At 37.0% G+C, this 16530-nt stretch overlaps 1 protein-coding gene across 5 annotated transcripts in view; it reads left to right on the forward strand.

The window, feature by feature from the left end:
• Positions 1–16530, forward strand: part of CYYR1 (cysteine and tyrosine rich 1) — a 200272-nt gene that overhangs the window by 5590 nt on the left and 178152 nt on the right. For all 5 annotated transcript variants that reach the window (XM_055567752.1, XM_055567753.1, XM_055567754.1 and 2 more), the window contains exon 2: positions 962–1064. In XM_055567752.1, the coding sequence (XP_055423727.1) occupies positions 962–1064 (103 nt within the window). The remainder of the gene's footprint in view (positions 1–961; positions 1065–16530) is intronic.

The raw sequence follows: 16530 nt of genomic DNA on the forward strand, positions 1-16530 counted from the left end.
CCTTGCCAAAAACATGGAAAAAAGAATAATTTGGTTTTGTCAGCTCTGGTATGTCCTTTTTAATCAGAAAATACTTTCTCCCTTCACATAGTGCTGTTTCATAGCTTATTGATTCTTAAATCTGACATTAAATAAACTCTTAATTATTCACCAGTTAATTATCTATAGAAACTTTTTCCCACAGCTGACTCCAAATGGATTGACAGGATGTGCAGACTCATATGTGTTACCTTATGTATGCACGCTGTAATTATGAAGGCAAAAATGGTAGAGAAAAGCATATAATGCACTGTCATGAACAACATTCATTATTTTAAAATGATTTCCAGTTGTTATTATTCATGCCAACACTTTCCGCCAAATATATTTAGGATTAACACTCTGAAGTCAAAAGACTTTATCATTTAAAATTTATTGTAAGAACTCTGTTGACAAAATGAATGTCTGATTGTTTGGATCATTCATTCCTCCCTTCATTGTCTCTTTCAACCCACTCTGACTACCCATTATGGTGCTTGATGCAGGAGGTTCCAAGAATGGTCTTTACCTTTTCTAGATTTATGTTTGATAAAGAGGAAGAGAGCTTCCCAAGTGACTTCGTGGTAAAAAAATCTACCCACCAGTACAGGAGACTTGGGTTCGATCCGTGAGTCAGGAAGATCCTCTGGAGAAGGAAATGGCAACCTCCTCCAGTATTCTTGCCTGGGGAATCCCATGGACAGAGGAGCCTGGCAGGCTACAGTCCATGGGGTCACAAAAGATTCAGACAGGACTTAGCAACTACAGAACAACAAGGAAGCAAGACTAGTTTAAATGTTTACAAATGTTTTAGAATTCTGAGCACTTTGAAAATCTAAATGCACTAAAGAGTGGTCATTGATCAATTAAGATCTAAATTAATTTTTTTGTAAAGCTGCGATTTTAGAATAGTAACTATGTGGATGTGGTTTTTATTTTGTAGAGGATTGCCTTGCTCAGTGTGGCAAAGACTGCAAATCTTACTGCTGTGATGGAACCACACCTTACTGTTGCTCCTACTATGCCTATATTGGGAATATTCTTTCGTGAGTATTAATCACATTTGGCAATATTGGTACTCTTTCCTTTGCCCAGTTATGTTTTGAAAAAGTGCTGAGTTATCTTTTGAGTAGGAAATTTTTAAGATTGGCTGTTGATATAAAATCCTTACTGGAGATTCTAAACACTCATGACAGTCTAATGTGTCATATTTTTTTCACTAAATGTGTAAATTAATATACAACATAAATTGCTTTTATTAGAAGTTTAAAAGATATTCTTTTATTGCTTAGTTTGTATTTATGATAATAGTAATAATAATGTCCTAAGTAGATCATATGCATAGTATCAATCCATATTTTAACATTGTAAATGATATATTTTTGTCTGCTTTGTTAAAAGATTAGAGTTTGTCATTTAATGATAGCCAGTTTATTTTGCTACCCATGTATATGTCAGACTCATCCAGTAGACCTCAGGGGAAAGAAACTTTATAAATAAAAAGCAATTGAGACATGAAAGGTCAGTTTTTACCTAAGCAACTTCAGGCAACAAGATTAGAGCCTAAGAAAAGCTAGGTGGCAACAGTGTAACCTGATAACCAACTACAAAATCAGTGAAACATAACACAGAGAATATGTCAAGCATTTGTCTATAACTAATTAATTTATTTTAGAAATGCTTCTGGGCAAGGGAAATGGACAAGCAGAAGCTGCCTGCAGGGTTGTATGTCTGAGAACTGTGCAACTCTGTCCTTCTACACACACCTTCAAGTTGAGAAATAGAAGTCAGAAAATTAAGAACATATGAATTTCACCCATGGGTGACCATCACTCAAGGCTTTCAGGAGTCTGCTTCTGTTCTCCTTACTTTGTATTTTTCAAGTGACAATCAGGATGATTTGAAAACTGTTCTGTTGTGACTCTGTGTTCTATGAAGGCTTAAGTAGAGCCAGGAAAGATTCCTCACTGAGTGATACATGCCTGTCCATTTTAGGCAGCTGTCCATTGAGAAGGTCTGTAAATCATCCTCTGTTTCCTGAGAACAGAAAACCTGGCGTAGCATACACTTTCTAGACGCAAAGTGGGGTTGATCTTAGAGGTTATGTCTTGCTGAATAAGGCCAGAAAGAATGAATCAGAGTTCAGGATATTTTTGAAGATTGTCGTGGCGATGGAAGAAATGTCACATTGTCATAAATACTGATGAATAGGATTTAAACAGTCTTTGAGATACGTATAAATTCTAAATAAAATGTTTGAATTTTTCCTCATTGAAGACTTTGTAGAAAAACGTTAAGTCCCCTTACATTTAGAGAAAAGTAAGAATCAGTTCAGAATACCTTAAGTAAAAAGACAAATAATGATGTTTTGCATTTGTATATCATTTCGTGCTTTTTAAGTAAATTAAAGTACTTGATTACTAAATTCAGATTTTATTTTTGGGTGGTCTTCACACTCCAGAGGCTGCTTGTTCCAGGCAGATGTGAGTGGGCCTCATAGGTGGTATAGGTTGGAGCAACCTGGGGTCAGAATGCCTCTGTGACTCTTTGGTCCTCTGGCACCTGGCCCAGGTCTCTGCCCACTAACTGCATCATAGCATGCATTGTACTCCTGTTTCTCACCTCGTAGATACCTCCACCCTGATCAATATATATAGAAGACATAAATACTTATTAATCAAAGTACTTAAATATTTTTAAATTTACCATTGGGCTTTACATGTTTTATATCTACCATCAGATTGTTCTCTCTTTTTTTTTAATGGTACCTGTCCTTTGAACTGATTTCATCACTTGGTAAAGAATTCATTGAGTTATATATTTATCTATGTTTTTAGGGCCATGTACTTGTTATGTTTGAAAAACAGAATTGTGTTCTGTGGATGGCGGAAATAAACACAGATGGCATAATATTTCAGGCAGTTAAACTGAATTTTCTCTTCAAAATAGAAGCCACCAAGTAATTCCCTTGCTAAACAATTCTTAGAGAAAAAAAGAGCTTTAAAGTGTTTTCCCCACTGGATAAAGAATACATTTTCAGGATTTCCAGTTATTGTTTAAGATTTGAAAAGAGTTAACTCCACCCAAAGCTTTCCTTTTTTTTTTTTTTTTTTTTTTTTGAATTAAGGTGGGAGGAATAGAAAAAGAGCAAATAATTCCGAGAATGCTTACAAAAGTTCTTTCATGCACATGTTTTCAAATATTACTATTTTGGAACTCATAAACTCTGCTTCCTCTCTTGCAAGCATCTAGGCACAGTCTTAGTAAAATCATTTTAATCATCCTAACAAAAAATTTAATCTTTGTGGTCATCAGTAAGGTAATAGGCAAGAAAGCAGTAAACATACTGGAATGTTATATACCCTAACTGAATAATTTTATAAATTGGTTTTAATTTGGTTTCTAGTCTTATTTATTTTTAAAATAGAAAATGTCTTGGCTTAGCTTAAAATGAGCTAAAGAGAATATAAACTACAATTTGGGCCATTGAAGACCGTGTATAAATTGGTAAGGTAAGGCACACTTGATCCTTCTTGCTGAGTCCTCTCTCCAAAATAATCAGAGTAGAAATATTTAGCCCTTAATTCTGCTTATTTCAGCTACCCTTTCTAAACTTTTTAAAATTAATCATTAAGAATTGTTTTCAAATAGATCCCAAAAGCTAGCATTCAATTTACCTTTTAGTTTGAAAGTATTATTTGACTTAGATCTCTCCCTTTTACATATTTTATATTCTAAATATGAGTTAATTTTGACAAATAAATTCAGATCTACCCCCTTTTTCAGTTAGAAAATTTTAAATTCATATCTTGTGAGAACAATTTAAAAATTAAACTTTAAAAAATAATTTTAACAATCAAAATATAATTGATATGTAACATTATACTGATTTCAGACATACAACATAATGATTTAATATTTGTATATACTACAAAATGATCACTACAATAAGTCTATTTGACATAAATCTATTTAAAATGTCATGCCTGCTTTTGCTCATTATGGTCACGGATATTCACTTCCATATAAAAAACTAACTATTAGTTTTTAGAATTTAAGGATAATTTTTGCAAAAGTCAACATATACTGTGCAATCAATTATTTACAGATATATATTGCATGTCTGTTACCATAGCAGCATAAGATCCAAAGATGAATAAATGATGTGCCCTGACCTTTATGATCTCTCAATCTAATAAGAGAAAAAGATGTACACAAATAATTCTAATTCAGTGAATTAATTTATGAAGTGTTATTGAAGGGCCGAGAAGAGAGAAAGCAATTAAGTGTGTGTATGTGTGTGTGTGTGTCTAGAAAGAAATGTTTAGAAAAAGCCTCATAAATATGAAATTTGAACAGTTTTAAAGAAAGTAGATTTTTACATAAGTGAACAGTGAAGAAAAGGAAGTGCATTCCAGACAGAGTCTCCTCTATAAACGCAGAGATTTAATAAAGGAAATGGTCAGTTTGGGAAAACCCATGTTGGTCAGTGTTGCTAGAAAAGGAAGGTTAAACTTTAGGTAAGACAAAAGGTAGATACTTACTTTTATAGACTTTTATTGGTAGATTACATAATCTTATTGGTCATGTTTAACAAAACTAAAATAAAATAATTTGGTATTTTTCTGGAAATAAGATAGCTGGTTTCATGTAGAAAGGACACATTCTTAGATCTCACTAAGTGAAAGTGTTAGTTGCTCAGTTGTGTCTGACTCTTTGTGACCCCATGGACTGTAGCCCACAGGGCTCCTCTGTCCACAGAGTTTTCCAGGCAAGAATACCGAAGTGGGTTGCCATTGCCTTCTCCAGGGTATCTTCATGACCCAGGGATTGAACTGGGTTTCCAGCATCGCAGGCAGATTCTTTACCGTATGAACCACCAGGGAAGCCCCTTAGATACCACTAACATGAGGGACAAAGGTGAGAAGCCACCAAATGAAGATTATTATTTATTCCATAGAAAACAGACTTAGACTGAACACTTTGAGATATTACACTTTTTAGTACCGTTTATGATAGAATGTATGACTTGGGAACTATTGGTCCATTTTTGACATTTTTTTTTAATTTATTTACTTTTTATTGAAGGATGCTTTACAGAATTTTGTTGTTTCATGTCAAACCTCAACATGAATCAGCCATAGGTATATAGATATCCCCTCCCTTTTGAACCTCCCTCCCGAATCCCTCCCCAACCCCGTACCTCTAGGTTGATACAGAGTCCCTGTTTGAGTTTCCTGAGCCATACAGCAAATGCCCATTGGCTACCTGTTTTACATATGGTAATGTAAGTTTCCATGTTACTCTTTCCACGCATCTCACCCTCTCCTCCCCTCTCCCCATGTCCACAAGTCTGTTCTCTATGTCTGTTTCTCCACTGTTGCCCTGCAAATAAATTCTTCAGTACCATTTTTCTATATTCTGTATATGCGGGTTATAATATAATGTTTATCTTTCTCTTTCTAATTTACTTCACTCTATATAATAAGTTCTGGGTTCATCCACCTCATTAGAACTGACTCAAATGTGTTCCTTTTTATGGCTGAGTAATATTCCATTGTGTATATGTACCACAACTTATTTATCCTTTCATCTGTTGATGGACATCTAGGTTGCTTCCATGTTACAGCTATTGTAAATAGTACTGCAACGAACAATGGGATACATGTGTCTCTTTCAATTTTGGTTTCCTCAAGGGATATGCATAGGAGTCAGATTGCTGGGTCATATGGTGGTTTTATTCCTATTTTTTTAAGGAATCGCCATTGCAGCCATGAAATTAAAAGACGCTTACTCCTTGGAAGAAAAGTTATGACCAACCTAGAGAGCATATTCAAAAGCAGAGACATTACTTTGCCAACAAAGGTCCGTCTAGTCAAGGCTATGGTTTTTCCAGTGGTCATGTATGGATGTGAGAGTTGGACTGTGAAGAAAGCTGAGTGCCGAAGAATTGATGCTTTTGAACTGTGGTGTTGGAGAAGACTCTTGAGTGTCCTTTTGACTGCAAAGAGATCCAACCAGTCTATTCTGAAGGAGATCAGCCCTAGGTGTTCTTTGGAAGGAATCATGCTAAAGCTGAAACTCCAATACTTTGGCCACCTCAAGCAAAGAGTTGACTCATTGGAAAAGACTCTGATGCTGGGAGGGATTGGGGGCAGGAGGAAAAGGGGACGACAGAGGATGAGATGGCTGGATGGCATCACCGACTCGATGGACGTGAGTTTGCGTGACCTCCGGGAGTTGGTGATGGACAGGGAGGCCTGGCATGCTGCTATTCATGGGGTCGCAAAGAGTTGGACATGACTGAGCGACTGAACTGAACTGAACTGATAACCATCTTCCATAGTGGCTGTGTCAATTTACATTCCCACAAACAGTGCAAAAGCATTCCCTTTTCTCCATAACCTCTCCAGCATGTATTGTTTGTAGTTTTTGATGATGGCCATTCTGACCGCTGTGAGGTGATATCCCATTGTAGATTTGATTTACATTTCTCTGATAATGAGTGATGTTGAGCATCTTTTCATGCGTTTGTTAGCCATCTGTATGTCTTCTTTGGAGAAATGTCTGTTTAGGTCTTTTTCCCACTTTTTGATTGGGTTGTTTGTTTTTCTGGTATTCAGTTGTATGAGCTGCTTGTATATTTTGGAAATGAATCTTTTGTCAGTTGTTTCATTTGCTATTATTTTCTCCCATTCTGAGGATTGTCTTTTCACCTTGCTTATAGTGTCCTTTGCTATGCAAAAGCCTTTAAGTTTAATCAGGCCCCACTTGTTTACTTTTGTTTTTATTTCCATTACTTTAGGAGGTAGGTCATAGAGGATCTTCTTTGATTTATGTCATTGAGTGTTCTGCCTATGCTTTCCTCTAAGAGTTTTATAGTTTCCGGTCTTACAGTTAGGTCTTTAATTCATTTTCAGTTTATCTTTGTGTATGGTGTTAGGAAGTGTTCTAATTTCATCCTTTTAGTGTAGCTGTCCAGTTTTCCCAGCACCATTTATTGAAGAGGCTGTCTTTGCCGCATTGTATATTCTTTCCTCCTTTGTCAAAAATAAGGTACCTATAGGGGCATGGGTTTATTTCTGGGATTTCTATCTTGTTCCATTAGTCTTTATTTCTGTTTTTGTGCCAGTACAATACTGTTGATGACTGTAGCTTTGTAGTATATAGTCTGAAGTCAGGAAGGTTGATTCTTCCAGTTCCATTCTTCTTTCTCAAGACTGCTTTGGCTATTCAGGGTCTTTTGTGTTTCCATATGAATTGTGAGGTTTTTGTTCTGGTTCTGTGAAAAATGCCATTGGTAATTTGATAGGGATAGCATTGAATCTGTAGATTGCATTTGGTAGTATAGTCATTTTCACAATATTGATTCTCCCTACCCAGGAACATGGAGCATCTCTCCATCTGTTTATGTCGTCTTTGATTTCTTTCATTAGTGTCTTATAATTTTCTATGTACAGTTCTTTTGCCTCCTTAGGTAAGTTTATTCCTAGATATTTAATTCTTTTTGTTGCAATGGTAAATGGGATTGATTCCTTAATTTCTCTTTCTGATTTTTCATTGTTAAATACATAGAAATTCAAGTGATTTCTGTGTATTGATTTTGTATGCTGCAACTTTGCTAAATTCTCTAGTAACTTTCTGATACTATCTTTAGGGTTTTCTATGTACAGTATCATGTCATCTGCAAACAGTGAGAGCTTTACTTCTTCTTTTCTAACCTGGATTTATTTTATTTCTTTTTTTTCTCTGATTGCTGTACTTAGGACTTCCAGAACTATGTTGAATAATAGTGGTAAGAGTGGACACCCTTGTCTTGTTCCTGATCTTAGAGGGAATGCTTTCAGTTTTTCACCATTGAGAGTAATGTTTGCTGTAGGCCATGTCAAGGCAGGTTCCTTTGATGTCCATTTTTTGAAGTTTTAATCATAAATGGGTGCTGAATTTTGTCAAAGGCTTTTTCTGCATCTATTGAGATTATCATATGGTTTTTATCTTTCAATTTGTTAATATGGTGTATCACATTGATTTGTGTATATTGAAGAATTCTTGCATCCCTGGAATAAACCCAACTTGATCATGGTGTATGAGCCTTTTGATGTGTTGCTGAATTCTGTTTGCTAAAATTTTGTTGAGGATTTTTGCATCCATGTTCATCAGTGATGTTGGCCTGTAGTTTTCTTTTTTGTGTGTTGTCTTTGTCTGGTTTTGGTATCAGGGTTATGGTGGCTTTATAGAATGAGTTTGGAAGTGTTCCTAACTCTGCAATTTTTTGAAAGAGTTTTAGAAGGATAGGCATTAGCTCTTCTCTAAATGTTCGATAGAATTCTCCTGTGATGCCATCTGGTCCTGGGTTTTTGTTTTTGGGGAGATTTTTGATCACAGCTTCAATTTCAGTGCTTGTAATTGGGTTGTTCATGATTTCTAGTTCTTCCTGGTTCAGTCTTGGAAGATTGAACTTTTCTAAGAATCTGTCCATTTCTTTCAGATTATCTATTTTATTGCCATATAGTTGTTCATAATAGTCTCCTATAATCCTTTGTATTTCTGCATTGTCTATTATAACATCTCCTTTTTCATTTCTGATTTTGTTGATTTGTTTCTTCTTTTTTCCTTGATGAGTCTGGATAAATGTTTGTCAATTTTGTTTGTCTTCTCAAAGAACCAGCTTTTAGTTTTATTCATCTTTACTATTGTTTATTTCATTTCTTTTCCATTTATTTCTGCTCAGATCTTTATAATTTATTTCTTCTAATAATTGTGTGGGTTTTTTTTCCCTTTTTCCTGTTGTTTTAGGTGTAAAGTTAGGTTGTCTATTCAATATTTTTCTTGTTTCTTGATATAGATTGTATTGCTACAAACTTCCCTCTTAGGAGTCCTTTTGCTGTATCCCATAGGCTCTGAGTTATTGTGTTTTCATTGTTATTTGTTTCTAGAATTTTTTTGATTTTTATTTTGACTTCTTCAGTAACCTGTTGGCTATTTGGAAAGGTGTTGTTTAATCTCCATGTGTTTGTGTTTCTTACAGTTTTTTTTCTTGTAATTGATATCTAGTCTCATAACATTGTGATTGGAGAAGATGCTTGAAACAATTGCAATTTTCTTAAATTTACTGAGGTTTGATTTGTGACCCAAGATGTGGTTTGTCCTGGAGAATGTTCCATGTGCACTCTAGAAGAAGGTGTATTATTCTTCATTTGGATGGAATGTCCTGAAGATATCAATGAGATCCATCTCATCTAATGTATCATTTAAGACTTGTGTTTCCTTATTAATTTTCTGTTTTGATGATCTGTCCATTGGTGTGAGTGGGATGTTAAAGTCTCCTACTATTATTGTGTTACTGTCAATTTCTCCTTTTATGTCTGTTAGTATTTGTCTTATGTATTGAGGTGCTCCTATGTTGGGTGTCTAGATATTTACAATTGTTATGGCTTCCTCTTGGTAATCCATTGATCATTATGTACTGTGCTTCTTCATGTCTTGCAATCTTCTTTATTTTAAGATCTGTTTTGTCTGATACTAGGATTGCTACTACAGTTTTCTTTTGCTTCCTATTTGTATGGAATATATTTTTCCATCCTCTCAATTTCAGTCTATGTGTGTCTTTAGGTCTGAAGTGGGTTTCTTGTAGACAACATATATATGGGTCTTCTTTTTGTATCCGTTCAGCCAATCTGTGTCTTTTGGTTGGAGCATTTAATCCATTTACATTTAAAGTAATTATTAATATATATATATAGGTTCCCTTTGCCATTTTCTTAATTGTTTGGGGTTGATTTTGTAGATCCTTCTTCTCTTGTATTTCTTGACTATATAAGTCCCTTTAACATTTGTTGTAAAGCTGGTTTTGCGGTACTGAATTCTCTTAACTTTTGCTTGTCTGAAAAGCTTTTTATTTCTCCAACAATTTTGAATGAGATCCTTGCTGGGTACAGTAATCTTGGTTGTAAATTTTTCCCTTTCAGTACTTTAAATATATCCTGCCATTCCCTTCTGGCCTGAAGAGTTTCTGCTGAAAGATCAGCTGTTAAGCATATGGGATTTCCCTTGTATTTGTGTTTAGTCTTCGTTAGTTTGATTAGTATGTGTCTTGGTGTGTTTCTTCTTGGGTTTATCCTGAATGGGACTCTCTGTGCCTCTTGGACTTGATTGACTATTTCCTTTTCCATGTTGGGGAAAGTTTCAACTATAATCTCTTCAAAAATTTTCTCATACCCTTTCTTTTTCTCTTCTTCTTCTGGGACCCCTATAATTCAAATATTCATGTGTTTGATATTGTCCCAGAGGTCTCTGAGACTGTCCTCAGTTCTTTTAATTCTTTTTACTTTATTCTGCTCTTCAGAAGTTATTTCCACCATTTTATCTTCCAGCCCACTGATTCATTCTTCTGCTTCAGATATTCTGCTATTGATTCCTTCTAGATTTTTAATCTCAGTAATTGTGTTGTTTGTCTCTGTATGTGTATTCTTTCGTTCTTCTAAGTCATTGTTAATTGATTCTTGCATTTTCTCCATTTTGTTTTCAAGGCTTTTGATCTTTACTATCATTATTCTGAATTCTGTTTTAAATAGTTTGCCTGTTTCCTCTTCATTTATTTGGACTTCTGTGTTTCTAGTTTGTTCCTTCATTTGTGTAATATTTCTCTGCTTTTTCTTTTCTTTTTTTTTTTTTTTTTTACTTACTGTGTTTGAGGTCTCCCTTTCCCAGGCTTCAAGGAAAGTTGAATTCTTTCCTTGAAGAAGGTTGAATTCTTTCTTCCTTTTGGTTTCTGCCCTCATAAGGTTGGTCCAGTGGTTTGTGTAAGCTTCTTATAGGGTGAGATTTATGCTGAGTTTTGTTTGTTTGTTTGTTTGTTTGTTTTTCCTCTAATGGGCAAAGCCAAGTGAGGTGGTAATCCTGTCTGCTGATGATTGGGCTTGTATTTTTGTTTTGTTTGTTGTTTAGATGAGGCATCCTACACAGGGTGCTACTGGTGGTTGGGTGATGCCAGGTCTTGTATTCAGGTGGTTTCCTTTGTGTGAGTTCTCACTATTTGATACTCTCTAGGGTTAGTTCTCTGGTAGTCTAGGGTCTTGGAGGCAGTGCTCCCACTCCAAAGGCTCAGGGCTTGATCTCCTGGACAGGAACACTGGTCCACTGGAAGGCACATGGCTGGGAGCTGGAGTTTAGGGATTGTGGAGCAATCCCAGGGCAAGGACTGCTGTTGACGATTTTTGCATGGTTCTATATATTCTTTTCCACTGGTCAGGTACTCCTGTCCATTCTCAGCTGGTGTTCTTCATGCACTTCTGTACCTGAGGGTGAATTCTTGATGTCTCCATGGAGAGAGATGTACTCCACATCCACCTACTCCTCCAACATCTTGTTCTCCCATTCCTACCTCCATTTGTGACATTTTTGATCAGGGAGTTAAGTACTTGACAGTTAGAAACCTCACTGTGTTTCAAAATGAGAACTGGGCCAATTTACAAAGTAAACAATTTCTCATCATACTTGACTCTCAAACATTTCATCCAGCCACTTTTCTCCATGGAAAATAAACATTCTGTGATGAATATGGAAAGCAGTGTTTCAATTTTGCTGCTGATGAAATTGGACTGACATTTCCTGGAGATAGAATCCAACATAAAGATGTGGTTTATTGAGTGTTACTTAAAATTAGTAGAATTTGAAGGATCAGAGGATGCAAGTGAGTAGCTAATTACTGTTAATAATGAGGCAGACTAAAAGCAGGACTGTATTGAAAATAAAGGAAAACTGCTATGTGAGTAAGAGGATAACTGTATGATATTGAACATAAACCAAATGACTGGATTAGACAATGGGTTAGACATAGTGAGCCAGGTAGTAGAAGATGGAGGAAGAACTAATCATGGAGATCCTGGTGGGATTCAGTTTCTTTTCTTCTCAATGAAATGTGAAAGATGTATTGCCCCAAGTTTTGCAAAGACAGCTAATAAATATCAAAGCTGTGGTTTTAGAAAAGGCAGAGGAACCAGAGACCAAATTGCCAACATCTGCTGGATCATGGAAAAAGCAAGAGAGTTCCAGAAAAACATCAATTTCTGCTTTATTGACTATGCCAAAGCCTTTGACTGTGTGGATCACAATAAACTGTGGAAAATTCTGAAAGAGATGGGAATACCAGAACACCTGATCTGCCTCTTGAGAAATCTGTATGCAGGTGAGGAAGCAACAGTTAGAACTGGACATGAAACAACAGACTGGTTCCAAATAGGAAAAGGAGTACGTCAAGGCTGTATATTGTCACCCTGTTTATTTAACTTCTATGCAGAGTACATCATGAGAAACGCTGGACTGGAAGAAACACAAACTGGAATCAAGATTGCCGGGAGAAATATCAATAACCTCAGATATGCAGATGACACCACCCTTATGGCAGAAAGTGAAGAGGAACTAAAAAGCCTTTTGATGAAAGTGAAAGTGGAGAGTGAAAAAGTTGGCTTAAAGCTCAACATTCAGAAAACGAAGATCATGGCATCCAGTCCCATCACCTCATGGGAAATAGATGGGATAACAGTGGAAACAGTGTCAGACTTTATTTTGGGGGGCTCCCAAATCACTGCAGATGGTGACTGCAGCCATGAAATTAAAAGACGCTTACTCCTTGGAAGGAAAGTTATGACCAACCTAGATAGCATAGTCAAAAGCAGAGACATTACTTTGCCAACAAAGGTCCGTCTAGTCAAGGCTATGGTTTTTCCCGTGGTCATGTATGGATGTGAGAGTTGGACTGTGAAGAAGGCTGAGTGCCGAAGAATTGATGCTTTTGAACTGTGGTGTTGGAGAAGACTCTTGAGAGTCCCTTGGACTGCAAGGAGATCCAACCAGTCCGTTCTAAAGGAGATCAGCCCTGGGATTTCTTTGGAAGGACTGATGCTAAAGCTGAAATTCCAGTACTTTGGCCACCTCATGCGAAGAGTTGACTCGTTGGCAAAGACTCTGATGCTGGGGGGATTGGGGGCAGAAGGAGAAGGGGACGACAGAGGATGAGATGGTGGATGGCATCACTGACTCAATGGACATGAGTCTGAGTGGACTCTGGGAGTTAGTGGTGGACAGGGAGGCCTGGCATGCTGAGATTCATGGGGTCGCAAAGAGTCGGACATGACTGATCGACTGATCTGATCTGATCTGTGGTGTTATAGCCATGTTATGCATGAAAGCAAAACTGAGTTAAAAGATAGAGGTTTCACATTTCCAAATGGCATTTGAGGTCCTGTACTCAACGAGTAGCTGAGCATTCTGAATAAAACACTTGAGGCTGTTCAAATACGGACAGAAACATAATACAGCTTGAAACCCCTTTGTCATTGGCAAGAACATCATTTGAATTAAATGAATCAAAATGTTCTGAGCACTTAGATATGAAAGAAAAAAAACCACCTATGAAAAGTACATACTGAGCAAATCAAAGTCCGTAGGAGTCTTGTTTTTGTTTTAATGATGATAGAAAGCTAAATAACTAATATAATGTTAAAATAAATATAAACTTGATTTTCATGTTAAGGAGGTGACTTTTGGAAAGCACTTGAGGGTGGGGGCTGGTTGTCAGGAAAACCAACCCTATGATTAGGGAGTTGGAACTTTCAGTCCCAAACCCTGAACCTGTCAGGAGGAAAGAGGGAATGGAGACTGAGCTCAGTATCAATGACCGGTGATTTAATCAGTCATGCCTTTCTAATGAAACGTCCATGAAAATGCAAAAGAACAGGCTTTGGAGAGCTCCCAGGTCAGTGAACACGTGGAGATTTGCAGAGAATGTCATGCTCAGAGAACGGTTTTTTGTTTAGTTTAAGTAATTGGATTTTTTTTTTTTTTTTAGTGTAGTAACAAATTATGTTTGGCCTTCCCAGGTGACACAGTAGTAAAGAATCTGCCTGCCAATGCAGGAAAACCAGGTTCAATCTCTTGGTCAGGAAGATCCCCTGGGGGAGGAAATGGCAACCCACTCCATCGTTCTTGCCTGGAAAATCCCTTGGACAGAGGAGCCTGGCAAGCTACAGTCCACAGGATCTCAAAGAGTCAGTCAAGACTGAGTACACACACAGAAAATAATGTTTGCTGTAAGAAGGTAGCCATTGTTTCTCAGAAGACCTGTGTTATATGTTTTACATAAGCACATTTTATGTATTATTAAGAGCAAATATAAATATGCAGATATCTAAAACTTCTTTGAGTCAACTCTATTCAATCATACTTGCCTATGTAAATTAAGCTTCATTATAAAAAACATTGTTTTTATGAAGGGCTACATAAAGTTTTTAGAACATGTTCCCAGCAATTTATTTTTATAATATGTACAGAGATATTCTGTCTTCTATACCAGGTACTAGAGGACATAGCTGTGAATCAAACACAGTTCCTGCTCCTGAATGGCTTCTAAGCTACTGGGAAACGCATTTTTTACGTGTGTGCATGCTTATGTCTGACTCTTTGAGACCCCATGGACTGTAGTCCATCAGGCTCCTCTATGCATAGGATTCTCCAGGCAAGAATACTGGAGTGGGTTGCCATTTCCTCCTCCAGGGGATCTTCCCAACCCAGAGATCAAACCCATGTCTTCTGGGGCTCCTGCATTGGCATGCAAATTCTTTACCACTGTGCCACCTGGGAAGACCCTTGAGGAACATAGTTTTTAATTTAATAGGCTGTGGAAAGGATTCAACACAGTTAAATCAGAGAGGAGTTTTAGTCCAAACTTAGGGTGCTAAGAAGACTTCCTGAAGGAGAGTAATTCTAAGATGATCCTTGAAGGAAACAGCAATCAATGAAATCCATCACTCAGAGTTAAAAAAAAAAACTTAGACTAGAAATAGAGAGGAAAATTTCCTATCCGAATAAAGATCTCAGGAAAAAACAAATGCACATAAAACCCTACCTCAGACACCATACTCGATTCTATGATGTTATAACCCTTCCCTTTAAAGGCAACTGTAAGATAAGCTAGCATCTTTGCAATCCCATGGACTATAGCCTGCCAGGTTCCTCTGTCCATGGGACTCTCCAGGCAAGAATACTGGAGTGGGTTGCCATTTCCTCCTCCAGGGGATCTTCCCGACCGATGGATCAAACTCCTGTCTCCTGAAGCTCCTGCACTGGCAGGCAGATTCTTTATCTCTGAGCTACTGGGAAAGCCCAAGCTGGCATCCAACACCTCTCTATTCAGCATCCTGCTGTCTTGGTCAACAAGACAAATGAAAAAGAGATGATACAAATTGGAAAGGAAGGAACTAAACTGTTATTATTCACAAGTGATGTGATTACCTATATTCCTCAGACTATAAAAGTGAATGAGAAAGTTCATTAAGATGGCAGGACATAAGATCAATATATGAAACTTAGTGTATCCCTGTACATCAACAACACTCAGAAAATGTGATAAGTGTGTGTGTGTACACAAATCTCATTTACAACACCAAAGACTGAGTACCTATTAAGAAATCCACTAATTTATGCATGGCACTTATGGAGTAATATAAATATATAAAAGTTTCAAGAGATGAAAGGGAGACGTATAGAAATTGAGATATACCAAATTGCAGATGGGGGAGTACAAGGATGTCAATAATTGGATATGTCAGTTCTTCCTGAACTATGTATAAATTTGGTGAAATTCTAATCAAAACCCACAAGACCATTTTTTTTGTTGAGTTTGACCGTTCACAGATAAACTGATAGGATATAGAGCTTAGAAATTGACTCATGTATCTGTGGGACTTGTTAGGTGACAGAGATGGCATTACAAACCAGTAGAGGTGGATATATTATTTAATAAATGCTTCCCTGGTGGCTCAGAGGTTAAAGCCTCTGCTTGCAATGCGGGAGACCTGGGTTCAATCCCTGGGTCAGAAAGATCCCCTGGAGAAGAAAATGGCAACCCACTCCAGTGTTCTTGCCTGGAGAATCCCATGGACGGAGGAGCCTGGTGGGCTACAGTCCACGGGGTTGCAAAGAGTCGGACATGACTGAGTGACTTCACTTAATGCTGAGAAAGTAACTGTGTGGATAAACATCAAACTAGCCCATCACACTTCACCCAAAATGGACTAATTACAGAAAGACAAGAAGCAAACATTAACAACATTTAAAAAAGAGGTAGAATGTCACAATCATATCAGGACAGGAAAGATTTCTAAAATAAAAGATGAAATGCACAAATAGCGAAAGAAGAGATATACTAAATCACTGAACTCTGTACTTTAAAAATGATGAATTTTATGGTATATGAATTATATTTCAATCTTTAAAAATGTCCTTTTGAATATGTGCGTACACGCTCAGTTGCTCAGTCATGTCCGACTCTTTGAACCCCATGAACTGTATGTAGTCCACCAGATTCCTCTGCCTATGGAATTTTCCCAGTAAGAATACTGGAGTGGGTTGCCATTTCCTACTACAGGGGATCTTCTTGACCCAGGGATCAAACCTGCATCCCTTGTGTCTTCTGCATTGGCAGATGGAGTCTTTACCGCTAGTGCCACCTGG

The sequence above is a fragment of the Bubalus kerabau genome, chromosome 2 (assembly GCF_029407905.1).
Source record: "Bubalus kerabau isolate K-KA32 ecotype Philippines breed swamp buffalo chromosome 2, PCC_UOA_SB_1v2, whole genome shotgun sequence".
Taxonomy (NCBI): Eukaryota; Metazoa; Chordata; class Mammalia; order Artiodactyla; family Bovidae; genus Bubalus; species Bubalus kerabau.